The sequence below is a fragment of the Gallinula chloropus genome (genome assembly GCF_964237585.1).
Source record: "Gallinula chloropus genome assembly, chromosome: Z".
Lineage (NCBI taxonomy): Eukaryota > Metazoa > Chordata > Aves > Gruiformes > Rallidae > Gallinula > Gallinula chloropus.
In genome coordinates this window covers 78582599-78597283 of record NC_140089.1, presented here as the reverse complement: position 1 = coordinate 78597283, position 14685 = coordinate 78582599, and the positions used below count along the sequence as shown (strand labels likewise).

At 57.9% G+C, this 14685-nt stretch overlaps 1 protein-coding gene across 2 annotated transcripts; it reads right to left on the bottom strand.

The window, feature by feature from the left end:
* Positions 1-1232: 1232 nt before the first annotated feature.
* LOC311203885 (RAB6A-GEF complex partner protein 2-like) lies at positions 1233-14619 on the bottom strand. 2 transcript variants are annotated; one of them, XM_084278674.1, is made up of 9 exons: positions 14555-14619; positions 13975-14113; positions 10774-10910; positions 10281-10364; positions 3598-3747; positions 3372-3518; positions 2872-2999; positions 2478-2655; positions 1233-2263 (listed from the first exon to the last, which is right to left on the bottom strand). In XM_084278674.1, the coding sequence occupies exons 2-9, from the start codon at positions 14088-14090 to the stop codon at positions 2040-2042; spliced, it is 1164 nt and encodes a 387-aa protein (XP_084134800.1). In that variant the 5' UTR covers positions 14091-14113; positions 14555-14619; the 3' UTR covers positions 1233-2039. The 2 variants fall into 2 exon arrangements, with proteins under 2 accessions (XP_084134800.1, XP_084134801.1); XM_084278675.1 differs by having other exon boundaries at positions 2968-2999.
* Positions 14620-14685: the final 66 nt, after the last annotated feature.

Below are 14685 nucleotides of genomic sequence, written 5' to 3'. Positions count from 1 at the left end.
TCCGACCTTTACACCGCTGCCCGGGTGCTGGCCGTGCCTGTGGACCTGTCGGGCTGAACCTTGGAGCCGATGGCGGCGAGACTCGTTTCCTCGTGCCGGTGTTACATCTTCTCGCCTCCATTTCCCGAGCCTTTTCCTGCACGGTGTCCTGGGAGGCTGCTGCTTGCCAAGCCAGTTCCTGCGAGGCCTGATGATGGGGCAGATAGTGGACTGCTCCGTGGTGCAAAGCTTACTGGTCTGACCCGAGACATCAGTGTCGTTCCCCCCCCCCACCCCTCGCCCCCGGTGCGGCGTCCCCTCGGTGCAGCATCCCTCCCCGGTGCAAGGGGAGGGTGAGCACGGGTTGCCCGTGGCAGATGAAGGCTGCAGGAGAAGCCACTGTGGTAGGTTGGGGTTGAGTGTGGGGTGCTGGTGGTCAGCTCCGTGCTTGTTGGGGAGTGTCAGAGGGGGGGCATTCCTGCGGAACCGGGACTTCTCCTGTCTCTGCATTGGGGAGAGCTGGAAGTCCCCAGGAAAAGGGTTCATCCTTACTCTCCATTTTGGCCCTCTTCTGCATTTTCCTTGAGTCCTCTTTGGGGGAGTCTTTTCTCTTTGGCCTGCTGAGTTGATTGCTGGGACACTGCAGAGCTGCATCACCAAGTGTGGATGCCTGCAACTGCACTGCCTCAAGAAGCAGGTTGGGAGGAACATCCATCTCGGCCGCGCAGCGTTTCAAGTGGCTGACTCGGCTCTGCAGGGTCTGGAAGTGCTTCCCACAGATGGGGCACTCAGGGACCAGAGGTTTGCTGGAAGATGACATCTCTGCTACTTGCATCTCATCCAGACACCTGGTAATGTGCTGCTCTGGTGATGTTGTGTTCATGGCTGAGAGATCCTTCTGGCAGATCTTCCCCCCAGAGCAGGGGAAACCACTAAAGATGTTCCCAGGGGAGGACCCCCATCCCAGCTGCAAGGGGAGCAGGGAGGGGAGCTGGGTGCCCCGCTAGGCTTTGGGGAGCTGAAGCAATCTGCATGTGCCAGGGTGGAGCCGGTGGCCCTGACAGCCTACCCCAGCTGGTGCCGTGCTGTGCTTGTGCAGAGCCTTGTGTAGATGTTTCTGTTCTTGCAATAAAGATATTGAACAAAGAGGTCTCCAGCCTGTGACTGTTCTGTAAGGTGGGCTGTCCCCAACGCCAGGCACAGTGTGGCAATAAAGCCTGGGACAAAAAGAACCTCAGGAGACCAAATTTTGCGTCTTCAGATGTTTTTTCAGATTTCCAAGCAAAAGGAAAAACTCCTTGAAAGGTTTGGTAGAAATGGGGAGCTGGCTGTTGAGCAGGGGGCCCTTCCCCCCAGCTCCTGAACACACAGCGCGCATTCCCTCCAGCTCCCCAGGATCCCGAGACCAGCGGGATGCCTTTGCACCCAGAGGCACAGGCAGAAAGCAGCCCAGGCCCCCAGTGCTTCAGTTCCTGGCCATCACTACGGTGCTGTGGCAGCAGGTGGCGCATCCAGGACAGCAGCAGGGACGGTCCCCACGGGGGGAGGCTAACGGGGACACTGCATGGGACACCCCTCACAAGAGGCATGATGCGTGGCAGGGAAGGTGGGCAGGCTCCCACCCAGCCCAGGTGGCCACCTGGACACCAGACCTCAGCTTGTGGGGTCTCTCTGTAGGGGCACAACCTTCACCCAAGGCTGGTACGGTGTTTCCCTGGAAGAGGGATCCTCTTCTTTCCCCAAGCTAGGCCTTTTCCTCTAGGAAGCCCCTCATGGGGTAAAGGCACACTCCCTAGGAAGGCAGATTTCGTGGTGGTGAGTGCTGGGACTCGTACCTTCACCCAGGCAGAAGGGTCTGGCTCCCAGCTGAGGGCTGCAGCACGAGGCAGTGCAGCAAGCACGGCACCCACGGGTGGGACAGCCTTGCCCGGTGCCCACTGGGTGCTGGGGATGAACCTGCGGGGATGTCGGGGTCTGTGTCCCCCAGCATGCTGGTGACAGGCCTGCCTGCCCTTCCCACACACCTGCAGCACCGCAGGCCCCTGCCAGCTCTCGCTGCTTCAGATGGTGATGGAGTTTGTGCTGGAGAACTGGGACACGTAGGAAGCCAGAATGGGGTTGGTGGGAAGGACTTTGATGGGCAAGTCCCAGCTGAAAGTGTCCACTTCGATGTGCTCCACCCCAGTCCAGGTGACGGCCTGGGACTGGCTCCCACGGACCAGGCAAGTGTCTGCTGACTCCCCAGAGGTCACAAACTCAAAATGCAGCCTCCACTTGAGGGACACTGTGGGTGAGAAGGGGGTTGTCAGCAGCCAACACCACCAGGGACAGTGGCAGCGGCTGTCTCAGCGCTGGCTGTCCTGGCAAGGGGACATGTAAATAAGGCCACTCACGCAGGCCAGCTCTGTCCCACAGGACACGGCCCTGCAGGGCTGGGGACAGGGAAGCCCTCCCACAGAGGCAAGGAGGGGAGCGTCCCTTCTCTGGCTGCCACTCACCAATGGTGGTGGTGAAGCCTGGGGTTGAGCTGAGCGGGATGGGCAGGCTGAAGCTGCTCTGGGCCGTGTGCAGGCAGGCCTCCTGATGCCGGGCGTGGGTGCTGAAGGACACTGGCTGTCCCCGCCGGCGCTGGAATTCCTCCTGGATGCTCTCCTCTGTCTGCAGGCTCACAGAGAACTGCCAGGCAATCAACAGGGTGCTCACTCGCACAGCCTCAACACAGCACTGGCACCAAGCACTGGGGACCTCTATTTCCCAAAGGAGCTCAGAAACCTACCTCACACCCCAAGGGGAACACAGCTGGGTCCCATTAGATGCCCCACAAACCCTTCTCCCTCACCCCCACCCAAAACCCTTGCCCCTCCCTGCAGTGACCCCAGAGCCAGCACTGACCTGCAGACAGGGGATGTCTCCTTCCGAGAAGTTAAAGGTCCCAATGACATCCTCCCCAATCTTATAAACGGTTTTAAAGATGCAGAATGTACCCACCTTGCCCCGAGTGTTGCTGATGTTGTACAGGTCTGTGAAGCAAGAAAAGGCGGGGAAAGGGCTGCAGCAAGATGAGGTTGGGCCCCATAGAGTGCCCAGCAGATGTGACCCCCACGTCCACTGCCTGGGTGTGAACGACAGGCCATGGAGGTGGCATTCCCTTTGGGAAATGGATACAGTGAGTACAACGGAGAGGCACACACTGGATGCAATATGCTGGGGAGAGGATTTCTCTGGCTGAGGAGCCTGAGACTGGCAGTGAGGAACCCATGGGAAACTGTGAGCTGAGCAGGCCCTGACAGAGCTGCTCCTCAGACCCAGTCAGAGAGATTTGTGCAGTGAGCCCTCAGCTGTGCTGCACACCCAGGTTAGGACGGTGGGTTCAAGCAGGGGAAAGGACCTACGCAGGCTGCGCCGAGAGGTGGCCACCATCAGCAGCTCTGTCGCCAGGTCTGCCAGGCGAGAGTCCTTCTTCAAGCCCTCCTCCTCCTCCAGGAAGGGGTTCGAGGGTGCAACGGCCTCATCCTGGGGGAACTGGTAATCCTTGAGCCCTGGGCAGGAGGCGAGGGGATCAGTGGAGCAGGGTGCAGCCAGCCCTGTGCCTGCAGGGAGGGCAGCACGTGGGCTTACCGTGCAGCACCAGGACACGGAAGGGAACGCGCAGGAGCTTGATGGGGGAGTTGACGCGCTGGCAGCCGATGGTCAGCTTGTACACGTACTTCACCGACTGTCCCCGGAAGGAGGGAGGCCCGTCTATGGGCAGGGTCTCACAGTATGAATCTGCAAGGAGCACAGAAAGGAAGCTCCTGGAGCTGCTGTGTGCAAGGTCCCTGCCTGGGGTTAGGAACAGCAGCGGGGCTGATCCAGGGACAGTGCCTGGTGCTTCCTGCTGTTTCTTCTTTCCCCACAGCAAGCCAAGCACATCCCTGGCTTCCCTGCACCAGCGTGCTGCTCCCCACATCACAGGCGCCGTCATCCAGTCGCTGCTTCCAGCCTGTACAACCACACACACAAACTCTGCCTCAAAAGAATGCGAGAGATGTAAAATCCAGCAGCACAAACACATGAGACCTAAACTTACTCATCACGAGTTCGACCTGAATTTGCCCCTGCGCGCCCCCTCCGCACGATGCAGTCACATACTGAGGTCCCCTCGGGGCTCGGCCCCGCACGGCAGAGAGGTGCTGATCAATACCTCATGCCTTTTTTGAGATTCACTTTACACAAACCCCAAACTCAGCAACAAGAATTAGTTTCTTCCTGTGTTTTTCTCGGAAGCCCTGGGCCTCAGTGGCCAAGAAACAATTCAAGAGACCTTCACAACAACCTCTGGCATGCTCCCCTCGACAGACCGGTGACTTAAGACCACAAAGCTTCTGACTCCGTGACCTCCGAGGTGCCAGGACCTGACTTGACACCACGCTGAGCCCTCTCGAAGCCCCTTGGCCCCCTCACAAAGCCCAAGGCAGCACGAAGGCTTCTAGCAGCATTCCCAAACCACACGCTCTACTCCCAGGCAGGCGCAAGCAGTGAACCGTGGAGAGTCTCCTCCTCCCTGGCTCGCCCACCGTGACGCAGATACACCCCGCCGGAGGAAGGGCAGCATCCTGCTGTCCTGAAACCACAGATCCTTCCCCACCTCTGGCTTGCACTAGAAGCCAGGGTTGTGTTTTAAATAGAACATCCAGGTTTAAAATAGCGGAACGGTGAGGAAGGAGAAAGCCTCTGCTAGTGTGCAGTACCCACGGGCTGTCACGCCTTAGAACACAAGGCTGTCCTGCTGTGCTGGGGCGCAGATCACACACAGAATCTCAAGGCTAGAAAAGACCTTTAAGATCATCAAGTTCAACCATTCCCATCCCAAGCTGTACCTTGTCCACCCTTTTTTTTAAACACACCCAGGGGTGGTGACTCAGCCCCCTCCCTGGGCAGCCTGTTCCAGGCCCTGACAGCTCTTTCAGCAAAAAAAATTTTCCTAACATCTGATCTGACCCTGCCCTGGGGCAGCTTTGTGCCATTTCCCCATGTCCTATCTCCTGTCACCTGGCTGCAGAGACCATCACCCACCTTTCTACAACCTCCTTTCAGATAATTTAAAGTGGTCATAAGGTCTCACCTCAGCCTCCTCTTCTACAAACTAAACGTCCCCAGCTCCCTCAGCTGCTCCTCATAAGATTTGCCCTCCAGCCCCTTCCCCAGCCTGGTTGCCCTTCTCTGGACTCGCTCCAGGACCTCAATGTCCTTCTGATGGTGAGGACCCAGAACTGGACACAGTACTCGAGGTGCAGCCTCACCAATGCCCAGCACAGGGGCACAATCACCTCCCCACACCTACTGGCCACAGTGTTTATGATACAACCCCAGATGCCGTTGCTTTTCCTGGCCACATGGGCACACTGCTGGCTCATGTTCAGTCTGCAGTCAAGCAACACTCCTCAGATAAAGCTGAGAACTCTCCTGACAGGGAAGGAAACGGTGTGTTTCCAAGGAAGGAAGCGGACTGCTGAAACCCCCTGGAACCAGGTCTAACAATAGCATTCACAAGGACCCTCATGCCCAGTGAGCTTCGTCTGGGCAGAGACCACCCACTCTCTGTCTGAGGAAGAGGATGGGCTGTTTGCTACCTGGCACAGGAATGCTGAGACTCGGGAATTCCCAGCTTCCGTGCACATCCCAGAAGGAAGCACATTCCTGGTGGTACAGATGCCTTCCTTCCCCAGCCGCTGTACCCTCCGGCTGGGCTCCCAGCCCGTGTCCAGGCGCTTCCATTTCCTCCCCCTCCCTGTGATCTACCGCATATTTAAAGGTCTTACAAAACAGGAGAGGAGGCAGAGGCAGCCACAGAAATTACTTGAGGGCTCGAGAAAATGTTTGACGGTGACAAATTTAAAGAGCTCCGCCTGGGCAGCGTGCCAAAGGGGTGGGGGGTGAGTCAACTTCAACATACAGGCACCAAAACAAGGGGAAGATGCCGGGGAATCAGATGTCAGCAACTGGAAACAAGGCCTTTTATCAAGTGACAGCCTGACACCACCTCGGCTGCGTAGGCCAGCGCTGGCTACAGTTTAATAACACGGTACTTTGCTGAAGAAGAATTAAGATTTCTTGGGGTTTGGGGCTTTTCCTTTTTTTCGTTTTTTTGCCTTTCCAAACTGTGCAGTGAAAGTCAAAACTTCTGAAAAACAGGAAATGAAGAATTAAGAGAGACACCCACACAGCCTTAACTCTGCCTCCGCGGAGCTGGCAGGAGCCCCCAGGAATGATCTGCGAGCGTGCCAGCTCCGGTCTCATGTGCGAGGAGCTGCACTGCAAGCTGACAGGGTCGGCGAGAGCAGCCTGGCAGAGCTGGGGCTGCGACAGGGGAGCTTCAGTGGTGACACGTGCAGTGACACGCAGCGGCATGGCAGTGATGTGCAGCAGCATGGCAGTGATGTGCAGCAGCAGTGCAGTGACACGCAGCAGCAGCGCAGTGGCACACAGCAGCATGGCAGTGACATGCACAGCAGCAGTGCAGTGATGCACAGCAGCATGGCAGTGACATGCACTGCTGCATGGCAGTGACACACGCAGTGGCATCGCAGTAACATGTACTTCGGCATGGCAGTGACATGCAGCAGCAGGACAGTGACACAGAGCAGCATGGCAGTGACACACAGCAGCATGGCACTGACATGCGCAGCGGCATCGCAGTAACATGCACAGCAGCATAGCAGTGACACGCAGCAGCAGTGCAGTGACACAAACTGCAGCAGTGCAGTGACACGCAGCAGCAGTGCAGTGACACACACTGCAGCAGTGCAGTGACACGCACTGCAGCAGTGCAGTGACACACGCAGCAGCAGTGCAGTGACACACGCAGCAGCAGTGCAGTGACACGCATTGCAGCAGTGCAGCGACACACGCAGCAGCAGTGCAGTGACACGCAGCAGCAGTGCAGTGACACGCACTAGCCGTGCAGTGACACAGGCAGCAGCAGTGCAGTGACACACACTGCTGCATGTCTGTGACACACACTGCAGCAGTGCAGTGACACGCACTGCAGCAGTGCAGTGACACACGCAGCAGCAGTGCAGTGACACACGCAGCAGCAGTGCAGTGACACACGCTGCAGCAGTGCAGTGACACACGCAGCAGCAGTGCAGTGACACGCAGCAGCAGTGCAGTGACACACAGTGCAGTGCAGTGACACACGCAGCAGCAGTGCAGTGACACGCAGCAGCAGTGCAGTGACACACAGTGCAGTGCAGTGACACACGCAGCAGCAGTGCAGTGACACACACAGCAGTGCAGTGACACGCAGCAGCCGTGCAGTGACACAGGCAGCAGCAGCGCAGTGACACACAGTGCTGCATGTCTGTGACACACACTGCAGCAGTGCAGTGACACACACTGCAGCAGTGCAGTGACATGCAGCAGCAGTGCAGTGACACACGCAGCAGCAGTGCAGTGACACGCACTGCAGCAGTGCAGCGACACACGCAGCAGCAGTGCAGTGACACGCAGCAGCAGTGCAGTGACACGCACTGCAGCAGTGCAGTGACATGCAGCACCAGTGCAGTGACACACACTGCAGCAGTGCAGTGACACACGCAGCAGCAGTGCAGTGACACACGCAGCAGCAGTGCAGTGACACACGCTGCAGCAGTGCAGTGACACACGCAGCAGCAGTGCAGTGACACGCAGCAGCAGTGCAGTGACACACAGTGCAGTGCAGTGACACACGCAGCAGCAGTGCAGTGACACGCAGCAGCAGTGCAGTGACACACAGTGCAGTGCAGTGACACACGCAGCAGCAGTGCAGTGACACACACAGCAGTGCAGTGACACAAACTGCAGCAGTGCAGTGACACACACAGCAGCAGCGCGGTGACACGCAGCAGCAGTGCAGTGACACACACTGCAGCAGTGCAGTGACACAGGCAGCAGCAGTGCAGTGACACGCAGCAGCCGTGCAGTGACACAGGCAGCAGCCGTGCAGTGACACACACTGCTGCATGGCTGTGACACACACTGCAGCAGTGCAGTGACACGCACTGCAGCAGTGCAGTGACACGCAGCAGCAGTGCAGTGACACATGCAGCAGCCGTGCAGTGACACACGCAGCAGCAGTGCAGTGACACACACTGCAGCAGTGCAGTGACACACGCAGCAGCAGTGCAGTGACACACGCAGCAGCCGTGCAGTGACACACTGCAGCAGTGCAGTGACACGCAGCAGCCGTGCAGTGACACGCAGCAGCCGTGCAGTGACACAGGCAGCAGCAGCGCAGTGACACACAGTGCTGCATGTCTGTGACACACACTGCAGCAGTGCAGTGACACACACTGCAGCAGTGCAGTGACATGCAGCAGCAGTGCAGTGACACACGCAGCAGCAGTGCAGTGACACACGCAGCAGCAGTGCAGTGACACTCACTGCAGCAGTGCAGTGACACACGCAGCAGCAGTGCAGTGACACACACTGCTGCATGGCTGTGACACACTGCAGCAGTGCAGTGACACGCAGCAGCAGTGCAGTGACACACGCAGCAGCAGTGCAGTGACACACGCAGCAGCAGTGCAGTGACACACTGCAGCAGTGCAGTGACACACACTCCAGCAGTGCAGTGACACACAGTGCAGTGCAGTGACACACGCAGCAGCAGTGCAGTGACACACACAGCAGTGCAGTGACACAAACTGCAGCAGTGCAGTGACACATACTGCAGCAGTGCAGTGACACACACAGCAGCATGGCTGTGACACACACTGCAGCAGTGCAGTGACACGCAGCAGCAGTGCAGTGACACACGCAGCAGCAGTGCAGTGACACACACTGCAGCAGTGCAGTGACACACGCAGCAGCAGTGCAGTGACACACGCAGCAGCAGTGCAGTGACACACACAGCAGCAGTGCAGTGACACACGCAGCAGCAGTGCAGTGGCACGCAGCAGCAGTGCAGTGACACACACTGCAGCAGTGCAGTGACACACGGAGCAGCAGTGCAGTGACACGTGCAGTGGCATGGCAGTGACACGTGCAGTGGCACCTGCAGCAGCATGGCACGCCACACATGCAGTGGGCATAATCACACAACTAAGGGGAAGGACGTGGAACTTCATGGAAGTGTCAAAGCGTTTGTGTCCTTCCTGTGGAGCTGCTACCAAGCTGCTTCTGCTGGTGACAGCCGCAGACAAGAGAGTGACACACACAACACTGGAAGGACAGACTGTTGGTAGCTTAGCTGGGGGGCTGGACAGCTTCTGCCTGCAAAGCCAGTGCATGAGGAAATCCTCCCAATCCATCCCAGCCACCTGGAAGATGGGCTGTAGTCATTGATCTCCTCTCCCAAAGACTGCAGAGCACGCCTAAGATGCTCCAGGAAACAGGGTAGCCCCCTGCTCCCGGGAAACAGGTGCTATAGCCTCAGAGCTGCCAGGAGAATCCAGGTGAGCCCTAACCCAGCTGAGATTTCTGCCTCCTCCTCCCTGGCACTGCTCCTTTCAGAGGGGACCTGGGCTCCAAGGCAGCAGTGCCAGCTCCCGTCCCCTGTATGCAGCTGCAGAACAAGAAGTTAAGAATTCAGTGTGCCCAGACAATAGGCTTTGCAGCCCCAGGCAGTGCTGTTCTGTCCTGCCAACCACACAGCCAAGACACGTCGGTTTCACCCTGCCCACTTGTCCCTCCAGCCAGGCCCGTCCAAGCCTAAAAACACAGAGCCCAGCTCCTAAACCAGCATGTCACATCCCTTGGTCTCACTTGCAGCTCTGCTCTTGCCTCCCCAGAGCTCAGTGCGCCAGCACAGTGCATCCCCACCACAGGCACTGCCTCTCCACTGCCTCTGCTCTGCAGCCTGAGAGGTCTCTGTCGACCGTTCCCAGCAGATCCCTGGGACAACCCGAGGAAGCTGCCCACACGCAGCCAGCGATGCTTTCATGTCACACTGCTGCTGGACCATGGGCAGCTGCAACCCAAGGGAGATGTGGCACCCACTGACAGGCTGGGTGACACAGGCACCGACCCAGAGGCAGCAGCACACACTCCTATTTTCACAGCTGTCCCATCAGGTAGAAGAAGCTGCCTGGAACAGCGGAAAGCAGTTGCTGCAGATTCCTTGTGAAAATGATGAAAACTTGTCTGCACTGCAGCACACACCCCACCTGTGCTGGAGAAAAGACTCTGGGTGACATAGCTGTCCCTCAGTGCTCGTGCTTCCAGCGAAGCAGCTCGCCTTCCCCCAGCACCAGGGTCTCCCACACTCAGGACTCAGGTCGGCAGAACCAGCCTGGAGGGCAGGGCTTCCCGAGGCCAGGGGAAGGTAAGACACGACTCACAGGACTTGGACTCCCCAGGATCCAGTCTCAGGTCACAGAAGAGAATCTTTGGTGGAGTGGACAGGATACACTGACCTCGCTCTCCTGGAAGAGAAGAAGAACCACGTGAATGCTGCCCAGCCTCTGGGCCCAGGCCAGTGTGCACTGGAGGGAACAACTCACTGTGCCCAGCCAGCTAAGCTTCAGCATCCTGGGGAAGAACAGGGTGGAGAAGGGGTTGAAGATTAAATCTATCTTGCCCCAGTCAGATGATGAGACATACCCTGAACAGCTGGACAGACAACCCTCACACTTCCCCCTGAACTACTGCCTCACTGATCTCTGTGCTAACCGAGTCCTGCCGCAGCCACCACTACGGAGTCACCCCACAGCTAAAGCAACATGGACTTCCTGCTGGCTTCTCCGTGTGCTGCTCTCAAGACGCACGTTACAGCCCGCCTGACTCCTTGCTGTGCTCTCCCTGTCCTCACCCAGGGTCAGGAGTAGCACTCACCTCTGTTGGGGACAAAGACCGTCTCGTTCTCTGCCTGCACGTCGTGCTTGCTGCCGTCAGAGGGAGGGAGCGCCACCCGGTTCTCGCTGGCGTGGAACTGGCAGTGGATCTGGGCGCTGGCCCACGCCAGCATCTCACTGAGAGCAAAGAGAGCAACAGCCATGTCTGCGAGTGACACGCGGACTGCAGGCACGAAGTGACACACATAGCACAGTGCAAGGCACCTCTGGTGACCACACAGCCACCAGGGAAGTGGGCAAACCCCACAGCAACAAACATCCTCAGTCTGGCTTGAGCTGTCCCTGCCCACAGCACCCACAGCGGTCCCTGCCCCACACTCAACACTCCTCAGGGCGAGCACGACAGACATGCTCCCTGCTCACAGCACCCTCCTGCTGAGGAACATCACCTTCTGGTTGTGCCAGACCAGAGGAGGACACTTCTGGGACCTCCATAAGGACCTGTTTTGTCCTTACGACTGAGAGGATTCACTGACAGCTATGGGGGGGGAGTGGTGGTGGTGGTGAAGGTGTTGTTCTGGCCCCTCTGTATGCAGCCAGCAGAACTGGCTGCATCCATCCAGCATGAAGAACAGCCTCGTGGTTTGGGCTCTGCTATGACCTCAGCCATTCCACAGGGCACTTCCCATGGCATTACTGACACTTTTCATTTTTCAAAACACTCCTCTGTTTTTATTTCAGCAGCGGTCTCGTTAATTTAACCAGCTCCTCTGGCGTTTTCTCAGATCGTGATCGGATTAGTAAGCAGTGACACCAGTTTCAGGTGGCACAGGGTTGGGGTTTTTTTGTGGCACACAGCTATCTCCTGATGTGACACATCAGAGCAGTTAAATGTCTAGGCAAACCAGAGAAAGAGGTGTGCAGCATTCATCCCAGCTGACTAATGCTGCGCTATTTGATCTTCTGTGTGTGCTGCCTGCACCTGAGCACGCGTTGCTTAGTCTACCCAGTTCCCTCTATCCCTGCAGCTGCAATGCTGCATCCTCACAAGCACCAGCGTGGCTTCTCACTAAGGGCAGCCACAAGGTTTTCTGTCATGAGCTATCTGCTATATGGGAATAGAGAAACGCTCTTGCTTAAGAGACAACGTTTACTGCTACTTTTACACAAACAATTGCAGAACCATCGAGCACCACGTTTTGAATCCTACATGACCTCTAAAGGTGCCTTCCAACCTACAACATTCTACGATTCTCTGCTTATTTTCAGCACTGCCCAGCAACATCCCACTGCACTGGTTTCTTTTTCTTTTTACACCCAAAGCAGCGCCTTCTGACCAGCAGACCTGGCTTGCCCAGCTGGCAGGGCACAGAGGGACCCTGTACTGGTGCTGAGGTCACTTCCTTCCTCTCTCACCTCCCCCCCTTACAATTCCTGTAGCCTGCAGGGACCACGCTCCAGGCAACCTTTGGGCAGAAGAGCTCTGTTTCCTGTATGCCTTGTAGGGGACAATCAAATGAACTCTGCCAGTCATTTACTGTCTTTGGGTTCCATCCCTGCGCTTGAAATGCATGTGCCTCAGCCAGCCCCGAAAGCTTCCAGCCCCTGACAGCCTACCTGCCAGCTGCAGGGGCTGGGCTTTGATCTGGCTCCTGCCTTTGCGCAACCCACGGCTTGAATTCCCAAACCACCCATCTCTTTGGTGTTGCCACTCGTATGACTTCACCAGGTCTTGCCAGTTTGGCCACCTGCTTTTTTTTTTTTTAATTTAAAAAACCTTTCCTTTTTTCCAAGAGGCAGTTTGCTGCAGACCATGACACACCTGAAGTTCCCAAATGAAGCTCCAGTAACTGCGCTGCAAAGCTCCAGAGCGGCTCCACCTGGTACCTTTGCAGCCCCTGGCGTTTCAGAGCCAGGGAAAACGGCACTGTCACCAGGCAAAACTTAATGCTGCTGACACAGCTGCATTTGAAAGCTTGGCAGGCAGAAGGAACCAGGAAGAAAAGATGGGAAGCGAAGGAAAGCAATAAATAAGAGAACCCCTACAGCGGGAATTCAAGAGACTGCTTTGCTGCTGCTGAGACTGAGAGCACTAGAAGTGGGTCCTCCAAGACAATCGTGTGTGAAGATGCTGAACCTGACAGGACTGGAAACAGACACTTGCCAGGAAGGACTCAAGATTCACAGAGCTGTAGGGGTTGGAAGGGACCTCCAGAGATCATTGAGTCCAACCCCCCTGCCAAAGCAGGTTCCCCAGGACAGGTCGCACAGGGAGGTGTCCAGACGGGTCTTAAATCTCTCCAGAGAAGGAGACTCCACACCCCCCTGGGCAGCCTGTCCCAGGGCTCTGTCACCCTCACCAGGAAGTTCTTCTGCATATTGGTGTGGAACTTCCTGTGCTCCAACTCCAAGGGCCATCACCCCTTGTCCTGTCCCCAGAGACCATTGAAAGGGGCTGGCCACTTCCCCCTTGTATCCCATGATGATGGGGACACAAGTGAGGATGAGAAAGCACTCTCCACCCCTGGAGAATCAGACAAAGCCACACACTCAGCGGACATGAAGGCTCTGGGCGACGACTTGTGATGTGGAGTCACCCCCTGTGAGCCAAGAAAGGAAGCTCCTGTCCTTTTGTATTTCCTCAGCACTTGTTTTGGCTGCAATAATGATAAGGGAAGAGGCAGTGCTCAAAGGCTGAGCCACAGAAAATGCTGCCACAGAAGGCTGCCTCTTCCTCGCTCTAGGCAGTGCGCAGCCCTTTGCCTGCCAGCTCTGGAGGCTGGGATCACACAGCACACTGCCAGAGAGAGCTGCTTCCGTACATGTAGGAAACAGCGATGTCGTCTGGATGTTGCCCTTTGAGGCTGTCACTCTGGTGTAACGAGATATCCTGCTTCCACAGCCAGTTTGGCTTCATTTTCTGGCAGTAGCCCTGTCACTGAGGGCTCACCTGAGGGGAGGCTAGAGCATCTCTACCTGCATACTTCTTCCCTAGTCCCTTTCTTGGGGGCAGAGAACCAAACTAATTACCTAAAGTTGCAGCCCTGACATAGTGATGATGCAGAGCACCTTAAGGGAGTACCTCAGGCCGGGAAGTCACCAGCAGCTGAGCTGGCACCCTTGCCCCACAACCCAGCCATGACGACATTGAGCTGCTCAGGAGGCAGGGCCATTCTCTCTGGAGGGCCGAGGCCGGCCTGCCACCATGCAGAGAAGGGCCCAGCGGTGCAGGCTGCCATACCTGCTGGCGGAGGTCGACGAGGCCGATAATGGGTTGGTGAAGGTGATCACGCACTCCAGCATCTCTCCTGCCAGGAAGACGGGCCCACGGCCCAGCTTGGCCAGCACCTCGATCATGGCTGGACAGCCCTGCTGCACACCTGCCAAGAGAGCCAAAGCAAACCCAAAAGGCAGTCGGCCGTGGAGAGAGGGCTGCGTGCTGCGGCCGGCCGGGAACGGCCACAGCCCGGCCAGGCACACGCCTACGGGGCGGGGAGGCGAGGGGGAGCCCCGGGACACAGCCACAGGGGCCAGGGACTGCCAGGGACGGACGGGACACACAGGGATACACAGCGCGGGGGAGCAGGGCCTCCCCCAGCCAGGGAAGCAGGCCCAGCCCTGACCACAGGCGCACAAGGCCCCCTCGGCCCCTCACGGCCGTAGCGCTCGGCACACGGGACGCGGGGCGAGGGACAGCCCTGCCGCCCGCAACCCGCCGAGCTCAGCGGCGGCCCGACCGCACACACGCGGCAGACACCAGACGGGACCGCACGGCGACCGCACGCTGCCCGCAGCCCCCCGGCCGCCCCGGCCCCACTCACCGGCCGCGCAGGCCCCGCTCGCCGCCCGGCGCCGCTCCGAGTCCGGCTTCCCCGCGCTCGGCGGCTCTCCCGACAAGCTCGGCGAGGCTCGGGGATCGCTCGGCAACTCTCGGGCACCGCTCGGCTACGCT